Source organism: Canis lupus, chromosome 22 (genome assembly GCF_003254725.2).
Source record: "Canis lupus dingo isolate Sandy chromosome 22, ASM325472v2, whole genome shotgun sequence".
Classification (NCBI taxonomy): Eukaryota; Metazoa; Chordata; class Mammalia; order Carnivora; family Canidae; genus Canis; species Canis lupus.
The window spans coordinates 2,143,953-2,169,214 of NC_064264.1; the positions used below are offsets into that span (position 1 = coordinate 2,143,953).

At 43.2% G+C, this 25,262-nt stretch overlaps 1 protein-coding gene across 4 annotated transcripts in view; it reads right to left on the reverse strand.

Moving 5' to 3' along the window:
* Positions 1-2,337: 2,337 nt before the first annotated feature.
* SETDB2 (SET domain bifurcated histone lysine methyltransferase 2) overlaps positions 2,338-25,262 on the reverse strand; it is an 83,208-nt gene continuing 60,283 nt past the window's right edge. For 2 of the 4 annotated variants that reach the window (XM_035704444.2, XM_049099473.1), the window contains 10 exons: positions 22,531-22,652; positions 17,373-17,480; positions 10,981-11,114; positions 9,194-9,234; positions 8,935-9,006; positions 7,366-7,418; positions 6,668-6,734; positions 5,714-5,845; positions 4,676-4,747; positions 2,338-3,232 (listed from right to left, as the gene is read on the reverse strand). In XM_035704444.2, coding sequence (XP_035560337.1) covers positions 3,051-3,232; positions 4,676-4,747; positions 5,714-5,845; positions 6,668-6,734; positions 7,366-7,418; positions 8,935-9,006; positions 9,194-9,234; positions 10,981-11,114; positions 17,373-17,480; positions 22,531-22,652 — 983 coding nt within the window. In that variant the 3' untranslated portion in view covers positions 2,338-3,050. Of the gene's footprint in view, positions 3,233-4,675; positions 4,748-5,713; positions 5,846-6,667; positions 6,735-7,365; positions 7,419-8,934; positions 9,007-9,193; positions 9,235-10,980; positions 11,115-17,372; positions 17,481-22,530; positions 22,653-25,262 lie in introns of those variants that run through there. The other 2 variants (XM_035704442.2, XR_007405046.1) reach the window with 2 other exon arrangements.

The window sequence follows — 25,262 nt, forward strand, 5'->3', positions numbered from 1 at the left end:
ACCCAGGCATCCCTTGGCGTGATCCCTTCATCCTTACGTCATGACCTGTTTTCTATCTCTTGTTAGAGCCTTTGTTTTAATGTTTCTTTTATCTGATACGAGTATTCCTACCCTAGATTTTTTTTTTCACTTTCATTTACAACGTGTATATTTTTCAGTCCCTTCACCTTCTGCATGTGACTTTAGGTCTGAAGTGAGTCTTCTGTAGGCAGCATACAGATGGGTCCTGCTTTTTTTTTTAATCCATTCATTTATTCTGTGTCTTTTGATTGGAGCAGTTAGTGCATTTACATCTAAAGTAACTATTGATAGGTGTGTTCATTGCCATTTTGTTAATTGTTTTCTAGTTTTTTTTTTTTTCTTCTTCTCTTGCTTTTCCCATGTGGTTTGATGGCTATCTTTACTGTCATGCTGGATTCCAGTCCCTTGACCTTTTGTGTACGTTATCATAGGCTTTTGGTCTGTGGTTACCATGGGGTTCATATATAACATCCCCCGTGTATAGCTGTCTCTATGGAGTTGATGGTCAGTGAAGTTCAAATACACTGTTCAGCTTTTACTCCCTCCTCCATGTTGTATGTATGTCCTCTTGGACATGTTTTAATTTTGTGTGTCCCTTGACCAGAATGTGTGTATATACAGTTTAGCCTCCTTGCTAGTCTGGTATGTGAACACCGCACTGGGCGTACAGGGCACATGGTGCTGGGAGGTAGATGGAACGGCAGTGGACCGGCAGCGCTGGCTCCTAAAGCCTCTGGCTGCCTGAGGCCGGGGTCAGGGGCAGCAAGAAAAATAGCAGCAGCCAATACTTTTGTTCCCAGAGAACAAAAGAACTCTGCGGACTCCTGCCCCTCTGGCCCGCGTCCTAAAGTTAGTCAATAAAGCTTTACCTGTATCCCAAGTGCTTCCCAAACTCTGGCATCTGTGTGGTGTCTTGGGCCATTCTTTAGGGTGCTGGCTGTTGAAGGGCAGGGACCCCGTTTCCTTAGCTCTTTGGCTCCCCCTGAGGTGAGCCCCACTGTTGTTTTTAAAGGTTCTATTTACTTATTCCGGAGAGACCCAGAGAGAGGCCGAGACACAGGCAGAGGGAGAAGCAGCTCCCTGCGGGGAGTGGATGCGGGACTCGATCCCGGGACCCCGGGGTCAGGCCCTGGGCCCAAGGCAGCTGCTCAACCCGAGCCCCCCGGGCGCCCCTTCAGGTTGTGTTCAGAGTGAGCTGCAGCCTGTGTGTTGCTTCACCTCAGGGGAGAGGGGAGCTCAGGATGTTTTCGGCCCCCTACCTTCCTGCCCTCCATCCTGGAGTTTCTTAAATGCCCAGGTGATTCTGATGTGCGGAGGAATTTGGAAAAACAGTAGATTTAGACTTTGTCCCTCTGGTAGTGATGGTTCCAGGTGCGGTTGCCACCACAACGGGAGTGGGCCTGTTCTTTTTCAGCCGTACCGTATTCCTCCAGTGGATTTCTTGGAGGATTGTTACGTGCCAGATGCCATGCAAGGGGCTTGGGTGAGTCTCATTTTGAAATGTACCATTACTGTGAGCCAGAGTGCTGTGTTAAAAAATCAGAAATGAAACATATAAGGTTTTCAGGAATCAGACATGGTGGTGGTGCATAAAAATCCAAATTGTATATTGTTAGGTTGAGAATAATCCCTTTTTTTTTTTAAAGACTTTATTTTTGGGAGAGCGAGTGAGGAAAGGGACTCTGCGCTCAGAGCAGAGCCCAACATGGGACTAGATCTCACACCCCGAGATGACCTGAAACCAGGAGTCGGCTGCTTAACCAACTGAGCCACCCTGGCACTCCCAGTTGAGAAAAATCTTTTAAGATTTTATTTATTGATTCAGGAAAGACACAGAGAGGCAGAGACACAGGCAGAGAGAGAAGCAGGCTCCCTGCGGGACTCAATCCCAGGATCCCAGTCCAAAGGCAGATGCCTAACCACTGAGCCACCCAGGTGCCCCTTGAGAAAAACCTTAATGATTCTTTTTCATTCTTGCATATTTCCACTGGTATTCAAAGAGTGGTTTTAAATTTAAATGTTGGGATCCCTGGGTGGCGCAGTGGTTTGGCGCCTGCCTTTGGCCCAGGGTGCGATCCCGCAGACCCGGGATCGAATCCCACATCGGGCTCCCGGTGCATGGAGCCTGCTTCTCCCTCTGCCTGTGTCTCTGCCTCTCTCTCTCTCTGTAACTATCATAAATAAATAAAAATTTAAAAAAATATTAAAAAAAATAAAATAAAAAATAAATTTAAATGTTTATTTTGAAGATGATGTATGTCCATATAGTGACAGCAGGTGAAAAGAAATTTAAAAAGCAGGTAAATTTGGTACAAGTGAAGTAAAAATAATCATTTATTCAATATTCAAATTTATTAGATCTGTCATCATGAGCTGGAACTAGTCTCAAAGGATAAGAACAGTTGATGCATTTATTCAACATGTACTGAGCATGCTAGGTGCTGGGAGCGTATTGGGAACTAAACATAGGAATAGTGAGCTTTGCCCTCAGAGAGCTGATGGAAGATCGAGGGGATTACATTGGGAAGTGGTGACAGGAGAAAGAAGTACTCAGACAGAATGAGGGTGGAACTGGTGTAATGAGATCTGCAGCAGGAAAGGCAGAGAAAGGGAGAAGAGCAGTTAAGGCTTCACAGCAAGATGTGCAAAGGCCCTGGGGAGCCTTTACTTCCAGGAGCACCTTGTGTGTTACTGGAATCAACTTAGACACTGGAGTTGGGGGAAGGGTGGGCGGCGGTGCACCAGCACGAAGCTGCCCGAGGATTTTCAGTGCAGTGCAGAGGGCAGAAGAGATGGGAGGTAAGAGCCAGTGTACTTAACATTTTATTGGAGAGCAGACGTGAGATGATAATAAGAGGGAGGTGGTAAAAAAAAACACCCTGGCGGGCACGAAATGTCAACCAGCAAGAACAGGCAAGAGTTAAGGAGGATTGAAGTTTGAGGACCAGAGAGACAGGAGCAGCCTCGTCCTAACGATGTGTGGCTTGCCCAGGTCGGGTCTTCAGGGCACAGCTGCTTGGGTGCGAGCCTCATTCCTGGTTTTGGAAGGGGTAATCCTTGGACGACACAGAAGACACCGAGAGAGAACTTGACCTCGCATCTCTGTCTTTGTGAGTAAAGTACATGATGTGGTTCAGGTCCTGAAGTGCCTCGAGCTCTTCCTTCAGTTGCTGCTGCCTTTCTTCACAGCGATGGATCTTTCTCTGTATGGCTGCGGTAAGAAGAAACGCGACTGCAGTTTTACGAACAGGGTACCTCCCTAGCCCCTTCGGCCAGGAGCCTAGCACGTGTATGCCTTGCCGCCTCTTCTGGCTAGGGCAGTGCACCTCTGCATGTCTGAGAACTCAGAGCAGAGACTGTGTAAGCTTCAGGCAACACTGCCCCCCAGTTGTTGAGAGAGGGTAAGTGGAGGCAGCACGAGGTTAGAATATCAAGGATAAAGGCAAATCTTTCATTAAAATGCAGCCAATTTTTGATGTTACATAAAAGCTTTTGGTTTTATTCAGTAGCGGGAAAGCCTTTATTGTGGAAACTTAGGAAGAAGATCCTTAGGCTTTATAATAATGGTGCCACTCAGTGACAGTGTGGTTTTTTGAAGACCTCAAAGTTGAACAATATTAAATCATACATAAAATGTTCCTCTAGAATACCCGTAGTTAACTTTGTGGAACGTTGGAACGGAGCAACATTAAATTAGAAGCGTGTGTGTCAGTAGGGATGCCCCCTAGGGGTCTCAGTGTCTCCTCCTGACACCCCACTGTGATGTGTATCTTCCTAGCTAACCTATGCACGGAGTGAAAACGCAACTTTTCACAGATGAAAGTCCCCTGCAAAGTAAGCCTTTTTAGAAAAAGACTATAAAAGTAGCTTTGAAAAAATATGTGGATGCTCCCCTCAGCAGTGTGCAGATATACTCAGGAGACTGTTAAAGGACAGGCCGTTTTTCCTGATAATAAATGTAATACAAAATCTGAATGGACAGTAGAGCACTGTGGTTGTGCAGTGCACAGCCTGTCCAGCTGTGTGGCAGCTGCATAGAGAAGCCACATCAGACTCAGCCCTAAGTGGACATTTAGCCCGTTCTGAAAGCATCTTGGGGGCAGGACCTCCTCACTAAATGGGTGATTATTAATATACGGTGGTGTCATATTGGTTTCAGGTGAACAATGTGATGACTCAATAAAACCTTTCCATAAAATATCAACCACTTAAGTCTCTGCCCCACCAGGCTTGCTTCTGTTTCAAAATTGTCTTTAGAATCCATGAATTCCAGCCCTCCCTCCCCCAGTAAGATTTGAAGATGAATATTGGGAGAATTAAAATTTGTACACATCAAATCAAGGCGAGCAGCCATGCAGTAAGCTCCTGCTGAGTCCTGAACGTGTGGCCCAGCGACCTCCCACTTTGCAATCATTTAAAAAAAAGTAGAAACAAAAAATTGAGTCTCTTCCGATCACTAAGGTGTGATGTGTATGTAGAACATGTGGAAAATCGAAAGCAGCACTTGCAGCCACCTCCAGATAATGACCGTGTCCCCTCGGGTGTGAGGGAGGGATCTGAACATTCTTCTAAAATATGATTTCTATCACCTGAATAGTATTATATCCCTTGAGTATGTATAAATAAATACTTGTGAACTATGCTGCTCACATACCTGCTTGAAAATTTACAAATGTGTCGTCAAACAACCTACAGTCAAAAAGTGAAGTCCCGATTTCTTCATAGTCTGTAGAGAGAAAAACATTTTGTTTTAATTTAAATGATTTACACAGGCAGATACCGCTCACAGAAAAACCCCAAATAAGGAAAAGTCACAGCACGGCACTGCGCGACCTCAGCATTAGACCGCAGGAACAGCCGTGTCCCTGGGGCCATGGTGGAAATGCAAATGCATGGCACCTCTACCCAATCAGAAGCTCCAGGGCCCGTCACAGGCTTTGACAAGCCCTCTGGGGATTCTGAGGGGCATGTTCAAGATTGAGAAGTGCTTAGTCTAACGTAAAGAAAAAATGAACATAAGAATATAATGAATGAATTTTTGGAAATGTTTGCTCTTAATTTCTCACTTTTGGGTTTTGCCCTCTAGAAAACCATCCCTTTCAAATGATCATATATTTGACCTCGTTGCCCACAGTATAGACCGTCAGGCTTTTCCTTGTAATGTAACTGTACTTAAACTTGTCACGTAGGATCTACAAAGGCTAAGTGGCCACACACCTGCCTACACAAATGGAACTTCAGCTTCCCAAAGAGCTCTTTAGGAAAGGCCCCATTTAACTAAGGGAAACATCAGACCTTTTTTCTCCTGTAAACTGTGAGTTAACGTTATCAAAAAAGACATAAGGAACCGCATCTGAATCAAATCAAAACTGTAACAGAATATGCCATTCTCAGATGTTAGCGGCCAGGGGACAGGCATGTGGGTGCTAACCCTCCTGGTGTTTACTCTCAGCTCTGCACTTCTGCAAAGCACATCAAAACTTTGAGGGTGTCCGGGTGCTTTTCACTGAATTAATGAGTCTTAATTACCCACATCCTGTTGATGCGTAAGAGACTAGAGACCTGGAACAGTGAACTGTATTAAAGAATAAGATGAAAGAAATTGTATAGAAAGAGAACGTGTACTTTTGGTTTGTTTTATAAGTAGGTTTGCAAGAAGTCTCTACATGTAGGAATGTTGCTATTTCAGTACCTGAATCAGAAGCAGTGTCACCCATGAGTCTTTCCTGAATCAAATGAAGTTTGTCTAATATTTCTTCAAATAAATCATTAAGAAGCCCTGCTTCCTTACATTTCTTAAGAAAATCAATCTTCACAGTTGCATCTAAGAATTAGAAAAAAAACATTTTAGAAAGAAATGGTCTTAGGGCGGCTATCATAAATCCCTTTATGGTCACTTCTTCAGACCGTGCCTAGCGGTGGGTGGATGGACATAATCCGTAGGAAAACAAACACTGCACCTTTATCTTTTCATTGTAATTTCATCATACCTCGTGTTTTCCCAGCTGAAACAATGTTACAGAAAGTGAAAATAAAAACTTCTCGGCCTAGACTAAGTATCTGAATCAAGAGGATTCTCTAAAATGGAGCCCCCGGGATCCCTGGGTGGCGCAGCGGTTTGGCGCCTGCCTTTGGCCCAGGGCGCGATCCTGGAGACCTGGGATCGAGTCCCACATCAGGCTCCCGGTGCATGGAGCCTGCTTCTCCCTCTGCCTGTGTCTCTGCCTCTCTCTCTCTGTGCAACTATCATAAAAAAAAAAAAAAGATTTAAAATGGAGCCCCCATCGTTTTTTTCTGTCACAGTAACTGTGTGTCATTATGGAATGTACTATTTCCTTGACAGAAAGCTGGAGTTACTAGCTTCAGCTTCCTGGGGGTGGGTCATCGCCGTGTTCCGGGCTCAGGGAACCCTGGCTTCCAGGCCAGGACGTGTATCTGTCCTGGTACCAAAGGATAAGGGACTGTCCCCACCTAAAGTACCTTGATCTCCTGGGCTTAGGATAGAGTGGATAGTTAGGATAAAAGGTTTTTATTCTTATACTTACTACAAGTCTACAGGGATAAGGGGGAACCAACTTTGAAATCAATGGGTTATCATTTTTATGAGTATCGTAAGGTCATATTCAATACAAAATTTATAGCCAACCTGTGTGTCTGCCATCCTCATCCTTCATGTGTTTTAGGAGTCTATTCAGTGTCATCGCATTAGGTGGCTAGAGGGAGAGAAAAATCAAGATCACATCGGTTTTGTTGGCATTTGATATTGGGTAAAGCGAAAACAGTCTTTTGTTGCATTTGCCTGTGGTGAATATCATGCTGCGCATTTGTTTGTAGTTTACATGTAAATGTCACATTATTTTTGTATAACAAAACACCGAGAGGAATGGGCTTCTCCTGTGTAGACAGCAAGCGGAGAAGGTTGCTGGCATATATTAATTTAGCTCATATAAGCTGTGTAAAAACAGTTTCAAATCCCCAAAACATTTCATATACTTTACATACAATAGGAATGCACAAAATTTTTGAAAATCACGCATTCTGCAGGTCAGGTGTGGGCCGTGCAGCTGAGAAGCACTTGGCTGAGTCGGGATGCTCTACTGCCCCTCTGCCCCTCTTAGGGCCAGAAGCACACGGCGCTGACTTGGTACCAGGACACCCGTTACAGAGGCCACGGGACTGTCGCCTCCTGAAGGCTACGTGTTAGCACACCCAAGACATACCCAGCTTGTCTTTTACATTCATCATATTATGGTTCTGTTATCATTTCACCTGATGATCTTTAAATGGTTAAAATAAAGAAGAAACCGTGTAAATAACCAGAAAGCTGTAATAAAGTCAGATTACCTGTGCATGAATGCCTGTTGAGAGAGGTCTCTTTCCTCTTTTTCTTTTCACTCCTGAAAAATCAGTGGAAAATAGAAGTCATGTAGAAACTGGAATCCATAAAGGAAAAGACCGATTTTGACTACATAGAACAGAAAACTCTTACAGCAGACTTACACTACATGTTTGCAACATATGATAAAGCACCAGCTTCTAAAATACAAAAATCTTCTAGGTCAATATAAAAAAGACAGTTGAGTAGAAAAATTAGGAAAACAGGGAACCTTGTAGGACGAGTTGATTAGAAAAACAGGCTGGGTCACAGGACAACAAATATACCGCTTAAAAGATAGGGCAATACACTCAATTTTACTCCTAAGGAAAGACATGCAAAACAATAATTTTCACCTATCAGACTGGCAAAGATGGTGTTTAGCGTCTAATGTTGCAAGGATTGGGGTAATGGTGTGCTGCTGATGCAGCCGCTGTGGGAGATGATGCGGTGGTTGTCATCACAACCACCTTGTGTATACTCTTGACCCAGCAATCTATAGTTTTCCAAATGGTACAGTCACATAAAGGCCCACAGACGAATGGAGAAAAGCGTGAACTCCGCTATTCAGTGCGATAGGAAAAAATGGAAATAACCTAAGTGTGCATCGTGCAGAGAGTAGTTCAGCTGTAACTCAGGCAACTGAACAGCACACAAGATGGAATGTAACGCAGCCTTTCAAAAATAAGGTAGATCCATTTGTACACGTACGGAAGGATCTCTGAGTGAAAGCAAAATGTAGTAGTAGGTCAGTTTGTATATACAGGAAATTTTTAGAAGAATTCAAATGAAACGGATAGTTTCTTCTGGGGCGAAGATTCCTAACAGTGTCATAATCTGCCTTTTAATACCAATACATTAAAAACTTTTTTTTTTAATTTAAAAAGCTGGGGCACCTTGGTGGCTCAGTTGGTTGAGCGTCGAACTCCTGGTTTGAGTTCAGGTTGTGAGCTCAGGGTCATGAGACCCAGCCATATGTCAGGGCTCCTTGCTGGGTGTGGAGCCTGCTCGAGATTCTCTCCCTCCCCTTGTACCCCCACCCCTGCTTGTGTGCATGCTCCAAAAAAGAAAAAAAAATTTTTAATTAAAAAAAAATCCCTATTACATTATTGTTACCTTTCCCTATCAATAAATACTGATTGAAGCTATGTTTTTACAGTCATCCCTGATAAAAGAGTACTAAAAAAATGAGGGTAACAATATCGTTTAGAGAGTGCTATTTACCACTAAGACTGCAGTTGGCCTGATACGGAGCTAAGCCTTTTCCAGAGAGGTCCTGATTCCCGGCCCCGTGAGCCTTCCAGATTCAGTGCTGGTAAGACACTGCGGTTCAGGCAGTAAGCAGAGGCCACTCGTGGGGGACGGTCCATCCCGTAACCCCCGGTAGCAGGGCCCAGTCTCCCTTAATCAGAACCTAAGAGCTAGCCATGCGTTCTTAGGAAACATTCAGGGAACGTGTAGCAATTTATCAGTTTCTGTGCACTGGAAATCCTGATACTCTTTTAGAAGAGAGGCAGTCACAAGGCAAAGCTTTTTACCACGTCCTCGTTTGGTCCTCGGATTGTCCTGGGGATGGAAGGCAGCAGACAGAGAGTTTCCTGGGAGTAGGTCTAGTGTGCAAGGAAGAAAAATGCGTCCGTCACACGGCATAGAGAAACCAGCAATTTTCTAAGCATGTAAGAATGTGACTTGAAACTCTGTACTTAGGTCAGTGAGGCTGGTAAGTCAGACTCTCCCGTGTCAGTCCTATGCATGTGCCCAGCTCTGGACCCTCAGGACTAAACCTTGGAGACTTACCGTTAGCACTGCTCCCTGGAGCATGTTGTTGGCAGAACACTCTGAAAACAGGCAATTTCAAAGAACTGTTAAACATCTTTTACTTAGACTTTTATTTATTTCTTTAAGATTTATTTATTCATTCATGATAGACAGAGAGAGAGGCAGAGATACAGGCAGAGGGAGAAGCAGGCTCCACGCAGGGAGCCCGACGCAGGACTCGATCCCGGGACTCCAGGATCATGCCCTGGGCAAAAGGCAGGTGCTAAACCGCTAAGCCACCCAGGGATCCCCTTACTTAGACTTTTAAAATACCACACCTATGTTCTTATGATTTAAAAAGGAACTAGCCTGTTTCTCCTGATGGCTTCACCCTAGATATCTGCCCAAGGAAAATGCTGTCAACACCGCGAAGTGCCTGCCCCTCTCGCTGCCCCGGGGGCCCCCCCGCAGAGGCCTGTGGGCCCTGAGGGAGCAAGCGGTCATGTAGGGAGAGCTCAGGACCCAGCTCTAGGCCGGGTTTTCACCTGGCTGCACAAAGTCCTGCTGACTTTCAACAACGGCACACAACTGCGTGCATGGATTTCGGGGGAAGCTCGTTTTCTGACTCAGCAGGCATCTCCCTGGACTGTAGAGCTGAACCGCGTGAATCCAGGATAGATCAGTGCCCTGGAACAGAAGGACGCAGCGCAGGCCAAGGAGGAGAACCGGAGACAGTGAACTCTGCAGAGCTTTTGTCCTCCTCAGGCCCAGCTACGTGCCCCTGGCTTTCCTTACGGTGCTGACCCCCAGGAGGCACAGTCCCTCTTGCCTGTGGGAATGCAGGAATGCTTTCTGTCTTACACACACACACACACACACACACACACACCAGTTTCCACCTCTCACGTGCAGTCTTCCTGGCAACCCATCCCCTGACCTGAGCAAAATTAATCTCCTCAATCTTTTGGATTCCAGGATCTGAGCACTTCTGTTTGCCAGGCACTTACTTTTTTTTTTTTTAAATTATGGAACATTTCAGACGCAAAAGTGGAGGCTCCCGACCCATCACCCAGTTCAACAGTTATCAACTCAAGACGAAGCCGGTTGTGTGTGAATCCCCTCCTGCTCCCATTATGCCATGTGCTTCTATTAGTCCCGGTCTTTCTGGTCCTTCCACATGGTGACAGGTTCCCTGAGATTCAGTCCATGTCTGTTCCTCTATATTCTTACCGCACCTAGCAAGGTATCTTGTCTGTCATGGGCACTCTTCACAAATGAATGTTTTTTTTTATTTGTTTGTTTTTTTCACAAATGAATGTTTAAGTAAATTTAAAAATGCATAGATGTTCACCTGATACCTGGTAATGACAAAAATGATTGTTTCATTGGGTCTCTATTAATTGGTTCTCCTGATTATACAGATCAGTATTTTTGCAAACTTGGAGATGTAGCAGAAATTTGACTCCTTTTTGTTCATAGCTCTGCTAATAGTGTGTCGAGTGGGTGTTTGAGGTCATCGTGGAAGTCTTAATAAAATGAGCTCCTTGGGAAGGTAAAAAAATAAAAAATGAAAATTTTATAACCCACGAGCTTCTGAGCAAAGCAAATATAAAAAGTATGGTATAGGGATTCCTGGTGGCTCAGTCAGTTGAGCGACTGCCTTTGGCTCAGATTGTGATCCCAGGATCCTGGGATCGAGTGCCGCATGGGGCTCCCTGCATGGAGCCTGCTTCTTCTCCCTCTGCCTGTGTCTCTGCCTCTTTCTGGGTCTTTCAGGAATAAATAAAATCTTAAAAAAAAAAATAAAACTGTTCCATTATACATACTTATATATTCCTCGCAATCCATCAGTCTGTAGAACCGCATGGTCGTTCTTGGCACAGAAGAAGTGGTAACTCCTGTTACAGGCTTTTACGTCACATCCCACGGTAGCTCCCCTCCGATTACAGAAAGCACATGTCTACAGAAGAATGAATTTTACGAAAGTAAACACCTGCTTTTCATGATCTTTGTTAAAACATACAGACATCAAGTGTTATTTTTAAGCACAGCCACATCCTGCTGCTCATTTTGAAATTTCAGCAAAACCTCTCTTAGTAAACTGCTAGGTTGGCACTGACCTGTAATGATCTGATTAAAAGCAGAAAACCCTTCTTGCTTCAAAAAAATACAAAACCCCAAACCTTTTTACAGGAGATAACTAAAAAGAGATTTATCCTGCTGTAGGCAAGGGGTCCTATTAGGGACACTGGGGCTCACGGTGAGGGTGGTTGCTGATGGTGCCACTGAGCTGTGTGGTCCACCCGGCCCTCCCCTCTCCTAGACTCAGATCCCTCCCTGCAAATAACCCAAATAACCCTGCCTTTCAGGTCTTATAGTTTCTACTGAGGGCAGCGTGAGATTAAGCGAAACCTCTCTGGAGTCTATGTAGTAGGGCCAGGAATTTAAGATTAAAAAACAAAACCCTGAGTAGCAAATTTTTTTAAGTTCAATTTATTATTATTTTTTTAAAGATTTTGTTTATCCACGAGAGACAGAGACACAGGCAGAGGGAGAAGCAGGCTCCCTATGGGGAGCCCAATGCGGACTCGATCCCAGAACACCAAGATCATGCCCTGAGCAGATGAAGGCAGATGCTCAACTGCTGAGCCCCCAGGCGCCCCTTAAGTTCAGTTTATTTGCTTTCTCGCTTCTATATATTCGCCAATTGATCTGGTATTTTACGTATGAAGGTGGTGTGGAGATGGCTAGGACGGTGTGTGGCCACAGAAATCTAACTGGTTTAGGGGAGTCCAAGCCATGCCCAAAGTGATTTGATTTACATCATGCTCTGACTGAAGGGGAAGCTCGATGAAACCACCTTGCAGAACAGGAAGTAGCTCAAACAATATCCCAAAGTCAGCACAGGCAACCATACAAGTAAAGACAATTCAAACATGGGTAAGAAATTAGATTATGCTAAAAGTGGGATTTCAAATCAGAGCACAAAGAATGATCATTTAATTTGGAGGCCACCTGGCATTATGTGTAGAAAAAAAATAAAGTTAGTTGTATCCCTACCTCACACTGTATTCTCAAATTTCACATGGATTAAGATGTGAACTATGAGAAAAAGTTTTAAAGTTAGTAAAAATGTATAAAGTTAAAGTCAGGAAAGCTAAGCAAGGAAGGAAACTCAGAAGCCACAGAGAAAAAGACTGATGCTCTGACTACATAAAAAAATTTAAACTTCCATTTTTATGGTGACAGCTACCAGAAAAACAATGAAAATGTCTGAAAACAGAAACAGACTCATAAATACAAAGCATAAAGTGGTGGTAGGTGGAGTAGGTGAAGGGGATTAAGAGGTACAAACTTTTAGTTCTTAAAAAAGTAAAGCACAGGGATAGAATGCAGAGAATATAGTCAATAATACCAGAATTTGGTGACAGATGGTAATCAGGCTTATTGTAGTCATTTCATAATGTACATAAATGTCAAGTCATTGTGTTGGGATTCCTGAAATTAATATTGTATGTCAACCACATCAACAGAAAAAGAAAAATGTTTGCTGCGTAGTTGATAAAGGTTTAAGATGGATAAATGCAGAGAAAAATGGGAAGATGCAAACCACAGAAGAAATACAAATGGTTAATAAAATTTGATTCACTTGAAGACTACCGAGTAAGCATGATGCGGCGGGCAGTGTCCTGGGGGGACAAGGCACTCGCCCTTGTGGAGTGAACATTCAAATGGAGAGAGACCATGATCACATAAAGCAAACTCAAGAACACAGTGATAATACATGTGTGGTAAATGTCTGTACAACCTGGGGTTTGTGTCTTCTCTTTCTTTAATGATACCTCTTAATGAACATACGTTTAATTTTAACGACAACAACAAAGTAAATAAATACCTAACTCCAGTAATTATAGCAACACTAAGCCTACAGATGTCAACGTTTACCAAATGCTTAGTGCAAAGAACAAGCTAATAAAAATACATGAATTACCTTTTTTAAAAGACAGTGATGATACATGCCTTGTAAGAATTAAGGTGAGGTGACACTCACTGGGTCCCAACTTCAGATTGGGGATCCATAAAAGCCTCTCAGGAGGTGATGGAGAAGTTTAGATTTGAATAATAACCAGAGCTCCCAGTAGGCAACAACAACAACAAAAAGCAGGGGGAAGGATATTCTAGGCCGAAGGTTCTATGTTCCTATGGCAAGAGTGAGCTTCCCATTCATTGGCAAGCTGACTGGGAAGACGGGAAGGTGGGCTGATGCCTGAGAAGAGATGTGCTTCAGGGGAGAGTCAGAGGTTACAACCCAGGGGTAAGTAAGGGCTGGGTCCTGTAAGGGTTACAAACCAGGGTAAGGAGTTGGGGGTTTTGTCTTGGTACAACAGGAACATGAAGTGATCGATATTTTATTTTTTAAAAAAGATTTTATTCATCTGAAAGAGAGAATGAGCTGGGGGAGGGGCAAGGATGGAGGGAGAGGGAAAGAAGCCCAAGCAGACTCAGTGCAGAGTGTGGAGAGCAGAGCCTGGCGTGCAGCCCAGTCTCACAACCCTGACAACACGGCCTGGGATGAAATGAAGAGTCAGATGCTCAACTAGCTGAGCCACCCAGATGCCCCAAGATGGGTATTTTAAAGACACTACTGTGGCTGTGTGGAGAATGGGTGATGGTGAGGATGAGCCGGAGAGAGTGCAGAAAGAACACGCCTGGGTGACGTGAGCAACCGTCCTTTACTGCCGTGGGTTAGTGACGGAAGCTGGGGGCCTGCAGGGGAGCACTGAGCGGATGCTGGGCTGGGAGCTTGACGAGAAGATGACGATGGATGAACGGTGGGCGGTTCACTGAGGTGAGGAGGGAAGCGTTTGGATGGAGTACGTGGGTGCAGGGGCTGGAACTGTGTTCTTTGGCCAATTTAATACGAGACACTAGTAGGTATTGACATACATCTGTCAGGTTGGTTATCACAGCGGGAGGAATAAGTATGGAATTGAAGCCATGGGAAATAGAAGAGGTCACACAGGAAAGAGGTTCAGGTGGAGGAAGGAGCCTGGGAGACTCCGGGGACTGCACACTTGGGAGATTCAGCAGACAAGGAAAAATAAGCCAAGGTGCCTGGGAAGAAGCAACCAGAAAGGTAAGACACACCAGCAGTGTGTGCAGTGAATCAAAGGAAGAAAGTGCTGGGGGCTGAGTTGCTTAAGCGCCTGCCTTCGGCTCAGGCCACAACCCAGGGTCCCAGGATCCAGCCCCATGTCAGGCTCCCCACCCTGCAGGGACTCTGCTTCTCCCTTCTCCCTGCCTCTCGGGCCACTTGTGCTCTCTCTTTCTGTGATAGATAGATAGATAGATAGATAGATAGATAGATAGATAGATAGATAGATAAAATCTTTAAAAGTAAATAATTTTTAAAAAAAGTGCAGGGCACGGACAACTGTGTGATAAATACTGATGAAAGGTCAGCTAAAGACAAAAGTGACATTGTAATGGACGGGCTTTCTGTGTACGAAGGAGGGTTTCAGATGATATATGCTGGAGGACCTAACCTGGGAGAGGGCGGCATAGGGAGGTGAATGGGGTAAAGGGAAAAATGTAAGAGGCTAGTCCTTAAGGACGGGCAGGTGATGACTTCAAAGTCATCAGTGGAGGGCAGCCCCGGTGGCTCAGTGGTTTAGCGCCACCTTCAGTCCAGGGCGTGATCCTGGATACCCTGGATCGAGTCCCACATTGGGCTCCCTGCATGGAGTCTGCTTCTCCCTCTGCCTGTGTCTCTGCCTCAGGAATAAATAAAATAAAATCTTAAAAACAAAACAAAACAAAATCCAGCCAAGTAAATCTGGCCATCTAGTTGGTTTCTTTTTTTAAAAGATTTGACTTATTTGACAGGGAGAGAGCACAAGCAGGAGAATGAGCAGGGGGAGGAGAAGCAGGCTCCCTGTTGAGCAGGGAGCCTGATAGGGGACGGGATTCCAGGTCCCACCTCTCTCCCCCCGCCCACCCCCCCCCCCCCCCGCTCTCTCTCTGTCTTTCATGAATAAATAAAAAAACAAAACAAAAAAACCCCCAAAGTCTAAGTGGAGGGTTGACTTTGACAACAGGTAGGCCCCAGAGTCTAGGAACAGAGGTGGATGGGCAGTGGTTTGGATGGTAGGACTTCCTGGCTAATGGCTTCCATTTCTCAGTAAAAATCACAAAGACAGGCACTGAGATGAACCCTGATGTAAACCACAGAGTGTGGGTGTTCCGACGACGTGCCAATGTAGGTTCGTTAGTTGTGACAAGGCACCACTCTGGTGGGGGAGGTTGATAAAAAGGTGGCCATGAACGTGTGGGTGCAGGAAGTACATGGGAATCTTTGTACTTTCCCCTCAAGTGTTCTGTGAACCTAAAACTGCTCTAAAAGAAGTCTATAAAAAAAATAAGGCACAGTCATCAACTTGGGGATGGACAGTTGAGGTCAGGAGATGTTTTAAAAAAGAGATGAGAGGATATGCAACAGTAAATGTAGACGGTGGAGGGTGACATGTGGAGATTCCTGTTGAGGTTTGTGGCCATGAATCTAAGATCAGTCAACGCATTTGTGGGGCTTTGTACAGTAGTTCGACTGTGAAAGTGCCAGTAGGACTCAGACAACAGACAGGTGCATTGCCCCGGGGCAGGGTGGTGGCAGGGAGGATTGGTTTACTGGGTGAGTAAGGAGACGTGCGCATGGACGGTGGGGACAGGGAGCCCAGGGTGTCTGCAGGACGGCGATGGTGGTGCTGGGCTGTGGCTGTGAGGTGGGGCCACTGACGGGCAAAGGCAGCACAGAGGAACCGTGGGGGCTGGGTGCGCCGGGAGGGAGGCAGGTGCCCGAGGAGAATGTTCACCCTCCCGAGCCATGAGAGAAGGCACACAGTAACAAGATTTGTGACATCGTTTCCGCCAAGGGCTGGGAAAAGCATTCCTTCATCCACAGAAGTATGAAGTGGCACAGCCTTCCTGGGCGACAGCTTACTAGCGTATTTCAGTATTATTAGGGGAACTGCCTTTGACTCAGCCGCTGCACTCCTAGCAATGGGCTTATGGCAGTGTTCAAACAAGCACACAGGACGTGTGCAAGAGGTCCGCAGCTTTAGTTGTTACAGTGAAAAATAAAAGTTGACTCATGATCTAATGAGAGCATGCTTTCATGCATTCTGGGGTATCCTGTGGAATTCCGTGCAGTCAGGAGATTGCCACAGTCATATGCCTATAGTTTTAGGAACATGGCATGTCTCTCCTGCCCTCCAAACTTCTGCACATCCTACTCCCTTTTGCTGGAGTTCCTCCTTCCCCATCTTCTTTACCCTCACTCCTCTCCAACCAGGAAGGCTTCCTGGGCCCCACCTGCACTATGGTGTTTTTTTTTGTTTTTTTTTTTAAAAGATTTTATTTATTTATTCATGAAAGACACAGAGACACAGAGAGAGGCAGAGACACAGGCAGAGGGAGAAGCAGGCTCCATGCAGGGAGCCTGACGTGGGACTCGATCCTGGGACTCCAGGATCACGCCCTGGGCCAAAGGCAGAGGCTCAACCGCTGAGCCACCTGGGCATCGCAATGAAGGGCTTTTCATAGAGGAAGGCTACTGTAACAGAACCAATGGGGTAACTGCTCTATACTCTGTCTTCCCAAGGGGAGCCAACCCAGGGCCAAGGTGACTGATCCTGATTAATTATGTGCAAAAGTTTTCAGAAAGGCTCTTATTCCATGCCTGGGAAATGGACTCTTTCTCTTGCCAGACAGGAACAAGAAAGACTGACACTGCAGTTGTTGCCTGTGACCACCGTGTGAGCACAAGAGAACCAACTGATGTGGACAGGATGATAGGAAGGATGATGGGCTCCTGGGGACACCATTAAGTCACTAAATCAACTGACTCTGAAGCCAGTTTTCCCCCTGGCTAAGTGAGAAAATAAGCACCCTTTTCATTAAAACCAGTTTGAGTTGGGGGTTCCTTTTACTCACAGCCAAAAGCATTCTAACTCATATCTACTTTGCTGGCGAAGCGTGTTGTAGTTTATTTTAAAATAGTAAATGTTCATTTGAATCTAAGTTTCCAGTACAGGTCCTATGTATTTCAGCTCCCCAAGATGTGTTTCTATCCCTGGTTTACCAATCAAATCGACCTCCTTTTGGAAACATCCCCTTCAAGATCTGTTCAACTTGTAGGAGTAATAAAATCATTTATACTTACCAACTTCCTCCCTCTGTGGATTTCTTTTTTTACTGATTCCACATCAAAATTTCTATCTTGATTACGTGGATCATGATCCTCACATTCCACAAGTGCTGAAGAATATAGCTACGGATTGGGAAAAGAAAAAATTCAGAGTATGTACAAAGTACCGCTGAAAGCTACAAATCAGAAAATGGTATCATGAGGTACTTACCAGGAGTGGAAGATGGATTGGGGGTATAACAGTGACCACCTTCTGGGGTATGTAAGCAGATCACAAGCCACCCTGCTTTTCTTTGGAAGTGGCCCCGATTCCCAGACATATTTTATACTGCATAACCCTGACCCCCAGTGGTTAACTGGACCTGGTTGGGTCCCTGACCCAAAGCTGAATCAACTGGACTCCCTCTCCTGAGGGAGTGGAATAGACTCTGAGCCACAAAGTAGAGAGCAAGCCAGTATACAGAGAGGAATATGGAAACGAAGGCCAGGGAGGACAAGATGGGTCCCTGATGGCTTCCTAGCTACTGTTCTTAGACCTGCCTGCATGCCTGCCTTCAGGAGCCATGAAATGCCCCTGCAGTCTGATTAAAAATCCACTTTTATGTTTACGTTGGCTCAAGTTTCTATGTGTTACCTGAAACCAAAAGAATCCAGCCTCTCTCTGAACTGAATGTCAACATTACACAATGCAATCACAAAGCTATCTGCAGATTCAATGCAATCTCTATCAAAATGCCAATAGCAGTCTTCAGAGAACTAGAACAAATAATACTAAAATTTGTATGGAACCACAAAAGACCCCAAATAGCCAAAGTAGTCTTGAGAAAGAAGAACAAAGCTAGAAGTATCACAACCTCAGATTTAAGGATACACTATAAAGCTGTAATAAAACAGTCTGGTACTGGCACAAAAACAGACATATAGATCAATGGAACAGAACAGAAACTCCAAAAATAAACCCATGATTGTATGGCCAACTAATCTTCAACAAAGGAGACAAAAATATACAATGGGGGAAAAGACAGTCTCTTCAATAAATGGTGCTGGAGGGCAGCCCAGGTGGCTCAGCGGTTTAGCGCCGCCTTCAGTCCAGGGCGTGATCCTGGAGACCCAGGATCGAGTCCCATGTCCAGCTCCCTGCATGGGGCCTGCTTCTCCCTCTGCCTCCCCCCCGCCCTTTCTCTGTCAATCATGAATAAAAATATAAATAAATAAATAAATAAATAAATAAATAAATAAATAAATAAATGGTGTTGGAAAACAACACACACATGCAAAAGGATGAAACTGGACCACTTTCTTATATCATACACAAAAATGAACTTAAAATGGATTAAAGTCCTAAATGTGAGACCTGAAACCATAAAACTTCCAGAAGAAAACATAGGCAGTAACCTCTTAGACGTCAGCCATAACATTTTTCTAGATCTATCTCCTCAGACAAGGGAAACAAAAGTAAAAATACATTATTGGGACCACACCAAAATAAAGCTTTCGCACAGCAAAGGAAACCATCAATAAAATGAAAAGGCAACCTGCTGACTAGCAGAGGATATCTGCAAATGATATACCTGATAAGGGATTAATATCCCAAACAGATACAGAACTCCTGTGACTCAACACTAAAAAAAACAAATAATCTGATTAAAAATGGGCAGAAGACCTGAAAAAATATTTTTCCAAAGAAGATGTACAGATGGCCAACAGACACATGAAAAGATGCTCAGCATCACTTAACATCAGAGAAAAGTAAATCAAAACCACAATGAGATGTCACCTCACACCTGTGAGCATGGCTGGTATCCAAAAGGCGAGAAATAAGTGTTGGTGAGGATGTGGAGAAAAAGGAACTCGCATGCACTGCTGGGGGGAATGTAAATTGCTAAGCTACTGTGGAAAACACTATCAAGTTTCCTCAAACAACTAAAAATAGAAATACCATAGGATTCAGTAATTCCACCACTGGGTATTTGCCCAAAGAAAATGAAAACACTGATTCTGGGACGCCTGGGTGGCTCAGTGGTTAAGCTCTGCCTTCGGCTCAGGGTGTGATCCTGGAGTCCCGGGATCGAGTTCCGCATTGGGCTTCCTGCATGGAGCCTGCTTCTCCCTCTGCCCGTGTCTCTGCCTCTCTCTGGGTCTCTCATGAATAAATAAATAATATCTTAAAAAAAAAAAACCACATTGATTCAAAAAGATACACTACCCTGTGACACTCACTGTGTTTACTGCAGCATTATTTATATGAGCCAAGATATGGAAGCAATCCAAGTATCCATTGGTAGATGAATAGAAAAAAGAAGGTGGTGTGTGTGTGTAATATATATAGTATATATTAAAAATATAATATAATATTATAAAATATTTATAAAAATATAAAATGGAATATTACTCAGTCATAAAAAAATGATATCTTGCCATTTGCAACAACATGGATGGACCTGGAGGGAATCATGCTAAGTGAAATGACAGAGGAAGACAAATACCATATGGTTTCACTTATATGAGGAAACTAAAAATAAATGAGCAAAAAAAAAAAAAAAAGGAAGAAACAGACAATAAACTGGTGGTTGCCAGAGAGGAGGGTGGGAGGGTATGGGCAAAAAGGGTGAAGGGGGGCAGCCTGGGTGGCTCAGTGGTTAAGCTCTGCCTTTGGCCCAGGGCGTGATCCTGGAGACCAGGGATCGAGTCCCACATTGGGCTCCCTGCATGGAGCCTGTTTCTCCCTCTGCCTGTGTCTCTGCACCCTCCCCCCACCGTCTCTCATGAATAAATAAATAAAATCTTAAAAAAAAAAAAATGGGTGAAGGGGAATGGGCGGTATAAGCTTCCAGTCATGGGATGAGTTAGCCACAGCGTAGGGAATACAGCCAGTGGTATTGTAGGTATTGTAACTGCACTGTATGGTGACAGACAGTGACCTGGATGGTGAGCATAGCACAACTTACAGAGTAATAGAATTACTTGATATGTCTATACCTGACCCATGTAACATTGTGTGTCAACTACAATTGTTTTTATACTTCAGTTAAAAATATATATATTAGGAAAAGGTGATGAAACAAATAAACCAACAACAACAACAACAACAACAAAACAACCCAAGAAAAAGCTTATTAATTCAAAGTTCTAGACCTCTATGGAAAAAAAATTACTGAACATTCCTGAAATCCATAAAAGATATGAATTGCTGGAGACAGACTCTGTTGATGCATAGAAGCACTCATATCATTCCCCCCCCGCCCCAATTTCACCTAAAAATTCACTGGAATTCCAGTTAAAATTCCAATAGAAATTTGTGTGAAAACTTGTGAACTGATCCTAAAATTCAAAGCACCAAAAAATAGCTATAGCTTATCATAAAATCACAGTGATTAAGACAATGTTATAACAGCTCCGGGATAGACAAAGTGATCAATGGAAGAGAATAGAGCCAGAAACAGATCTGTGCACAAATGTTATATTGTTAGCACACCGGATTAACAGCGAGTTCCAGAAGGAGACAGACAGCCTGGGTAAGAATCCTGACTCCATCACTTAGAGCTGTGTGACCATGGGCAAGTGATTTAACTTCTCTGTGCCTCAGTTGTTTCATCTTTAGCTTGGGCATAGTAACGATACCTACCTCTTAGGGTTGCTGTAAGGATTAACAGTTTAATGCAGGTTAAGCTCCCAGAACAGTACCTTACACCTGGCAAACACTAAATAATAATGGGAGTTACCATTATTATCACTATAAGTCAATGAGAAAAGAACTGATTAGTCTATAAATAATGCTGGGAAAAGTGGTTACTCATAAGAAAAAAAAAAAGAGGTCCCTACTTTACAGAGTAGTCTAAATAAATTCCTGTTGGATTAATAAACTAAATGAGAATGCCAAATTTTAAAATTTTTGGGAAAAAAGATAGAACCTCAGTAAAGGAAAGAATTTCTTAAGGGAAAAAAAATCCTACAAATTATAAAGGAAAATAATGACAAATTTAAGTACATTATAAGTCTCTGACAGGAAACACCATAAATGAAAAGCCAACATACGTAATAAAGCATTAGAATCAATTTATATACATAAATACATGTAAGCAAAATCAGGATCTCAAAGACAAAATGCAGTCTACAAACACAAGTCACAGAAGCAAGAAACAACTGTGCAAAAGCACAGCCAAATGAGGTACAATCGCCCTAATGATCTAAGGAATTGCAAATGCAAGCAAGAGACCATTTTATTTCACATACATTCATTGGAGGAAAAAAATTAAAATTTCATCGTATTATGTACATTAAGGAGAGAAACAAATTCTGAAACAGTGCATCAGTCATACTTGCTGCGATCTTTTTGGAGAGCAATTTGGCACATGCAGTGAGGTGCAAAACGCTCCCTGTGTCCAGCAATTCTGGTTTTAGCGATGTGCCCTATACCTGAGAAATTCTCCCATGAATCAGGAGACCTATACAAAGATGTTCATGACTGCTGGTTAGTTATATGAAAAAAGGTATAGAAACCTAAAAATGCTCATTCAGATGACAATAGTTTAGTAGTGACAGTCGCAAAATGGAATTCTGTAACATTTAAAATGAAAGATGTAGGAGTTAAATTTATCACATGGATAAATCTCAACAGTCACAGAACTTGATTGAAATTATACAAAGACCAAGAACATATAAAACAGTATCATAACGCACGTAAATATGCATGGTAAGAACATAATAAGATATTAAGAAACAGCACATCGGTGATGGCAATTATATTTCAAGAGGGATCGTGGAAGGGGAACAGAGAGAATTAGAGAATCCTTAACTATCTGTGTTTTATTTCTTTAAAAAAAAACTCAAGCTAAAGCAAATACAGTATACTTTTACAAATCTGGGTGCAATGTCTAGAGGTACTGGTTATATTTGAAATATCTCATTAAGATATCTTCAAAGAAGATAATTGTGTTTCATCATAATTGTGTTTGATCAGTTCATCATAATTGTGTTTGATCAGTTATAAATAAAGCTAAAATGGAATAAGATGGTAAGATCTGAAACAGTTTAAAAAGTTAGAAAAATATGCTCCCCAAATCCCCACTTAAAAGCCTAAATCATGGCCAACTCATCATTGTCTGCAAAGCAATTTTTATCTATTTGGGTATGTCCTTCTCTAAAAGGACTCATGAGTTTTCAAGTAACTTACCAAACAATTTTCATGAGCAGCTATATTCTCTGATTGTGCAAAGTATAGGACACTATACTCGATGTCTTTGGGGCAGAGTGCACATGTCCTTTTTTCCATCTTTTCTGCAACCTGAAAGACACCTATAAGTAACATCCCTGATGAGAAATGGAAAAGTGGAACTTCTTGGTCTCCATAACTCCTCCACCAGTCTCAAAGTAGAAGGCAGAGCACTTGTTTTTATGAGAGATTCTCAACTTTCAGAGAAAGAAAAAAAAATTGGTACCCAAGTGGAGAAGCAATTTATTGTGTATTTCTTAAATGGCTTAATGAAAGGAAGGATCATAAATTAATGAATTCATTTAAAATGTCTAAACATGTGCCTCTTTATTCAAGAAGCACAATGAGGGGCTGCCTGGCGGGCTCAGTCAGAAGAGCATGTCACTCTTGATGTGGGGAACGGGAGTTTGAACCCCGTGTTGGGTACAGAGATTACTGAAAGAAAAAGACAGACAATCTGGACTTTAAACATAGAGCTCTCAAAACACTGCCTTGGCAATACTAAGCTCTCAATAATTATTATTATTGCCAATATAAATCAAGAAAACAATGATGTGCTCAATAAATAGCACTCTGGTTAACTGCCTGTAAAAATAATTTTAGATCTCTATGTCAAACTATATTCAAAGATATATTCTGAGTGAATTAAAGAAGTAAATGAGCAATGTGCTTTAATTTAAATGCACTTTAATATAGCATTATAAGAACTTAGGAGAGCAAGATACAAAAAGGCAGGAAATTGATTTTTTTTTTTTTTTTAAAGAAAGGGATGGAAGAAAGGAGAGGAACCTAAGAGGAGGAGAGGTAAGAAGAATAGGGAAGAGACAGAGAGGAAGAAAGAAGCCATTGGTTTCCGAAACCCCATGGGCAGGACTGTGAAGGGTAACTTTCTCTAACCTATGAGTTTGCTATTATTTTGGCCATAAATATCCATTTAACAATTTTTTTTTTTTTTTTTTTTGCCCTTTCCAATGCTTATCCTCTTATTGATTTGGTTTTCTGCAGGACATACTTGTTTTTAATCTTCAAGTTTTAGTTTTGAAACAAAGATTTATTTTACCATTTAATGGTGAGAATGTTAAATTTAGATGAGGTTAACCAGTTAAGGTGTTCCTAAAAATTCTTATTATTCAAACGTGTAAGACCTTAAGACCTCTTGGTGTCTCTCTGAAATTAGATCTTACATTTCACAAAGTCAGAAGATTGCACTTTGGAGAGGCATTTATCTCACATTTGGATGGGTTTCTTTTTTCTTAAGATTTTATTTACTTGAGAGAGAGAGAGCACGAGCACAAGCACAGAGAGGGAGCACTGAGGAACACAGAGGGAGAGGGGGAAGCAGACTCCCTGCTGAGCAAGGAGCCAAAAGCGGGGCTCCATCCCAGGACCCTGAGATCATGACCTGAGCCAAAGGCAGACGCTTAACCCACTGGGCCACCCAGGTGCTCCTCAGGTGAGTTTCTTTAATTAATTTATGTTTCCTAGATTTGGGTCCTAATTAGTAGGGATACACATTTATAGTACCGCTACTCCTTACCAAGAAAAAGGAGGCAGGACTAAGAGAAAAATCCTTAAATGGAATGGAACAGGCCAGCTGCCTCTTCTCATTCATTTCAAACCACCACCAATTTGGGAGCACCTTTTATAGGAAGAGTCATTTTGCTGGGCACTCCAGACCAGTACTGTCCAACAGAAGCATAATGGGAGCCACAGCTGAAAAATTTCTAGGGGCCTTGTGAAAAGAAGCAAAAGAAACAGGTGAAATTAATTTTAATAACATGCTTTATTCAAATATATCCAAAATATTATCCTTTCAACATTTGATCAATATAAAAAATTTATTCAGGAATGCCTGGGCAGATGCTCCGGCCCCGTTGAGCATCTGCCTTCAGCTCAGGGCGTGACCCCGGGGTCTCAGGATCGAGTCCCCGCATTGGGCTCCCCACAGGGAGCCTGATTCTCCCTCTGCCTGTTTCTCTGCCTCTCTTTCTGTGTCTCTCATGAATAAATAAAATCTTAAAAAAAAAAAATCCATTCTTTAGTACTGAGTCTTTGAAACCCAGTGTATTTTGCAGTTATAGTGTCTTAACTGAATAAACCACATTTTAATTGCTCCACAGCCATGGGTAGGGAACAGCACAGCAGAGGATATAAAGAAATAGGAGACAGAATTGTTGCCTGCAAGAAGCTAACAAAATAAAATAACAGAACAAATGCCATAAAGTAGTATACTGCTGAGTGGAGAAACAATACATGCTATGGATCCAGGGGAGAAAGTGGTTCCTTTGTCAAGAACAATGGGCCTGGAGCTGGTACTACCTGGAGAGATGGGAGCGGGGGGGGGGGGGGGGGGGGGGGGGGGGGGGGGGGCAGGCAGGAGGGCCTGGAGACAGAAGTAGCAATGTAGGGAAAAGCTGAGAGGTTTGACCAAGGGGGCAAAAAACCAGCCAGCCTGAAGGAGGTCTCTGTGCAGAGGAAGCTGGAAAAGAATTTGAGAAACAGATGGGGAAAGCCTGGCAGGAGGGATGCTTGAACAGGGAAATAACATGATGAAAGAATTGTTTTAAACAACTAAACTTCAATAAAAAAAGAAACAAAAACACAACGGGGGTGGGGGGGGGGGAAGGATATTACAAAGTTGCCAAACAAAGAGACAATCAATGTGAATGCTTTTCTTGGTCTGAGTAAATAAT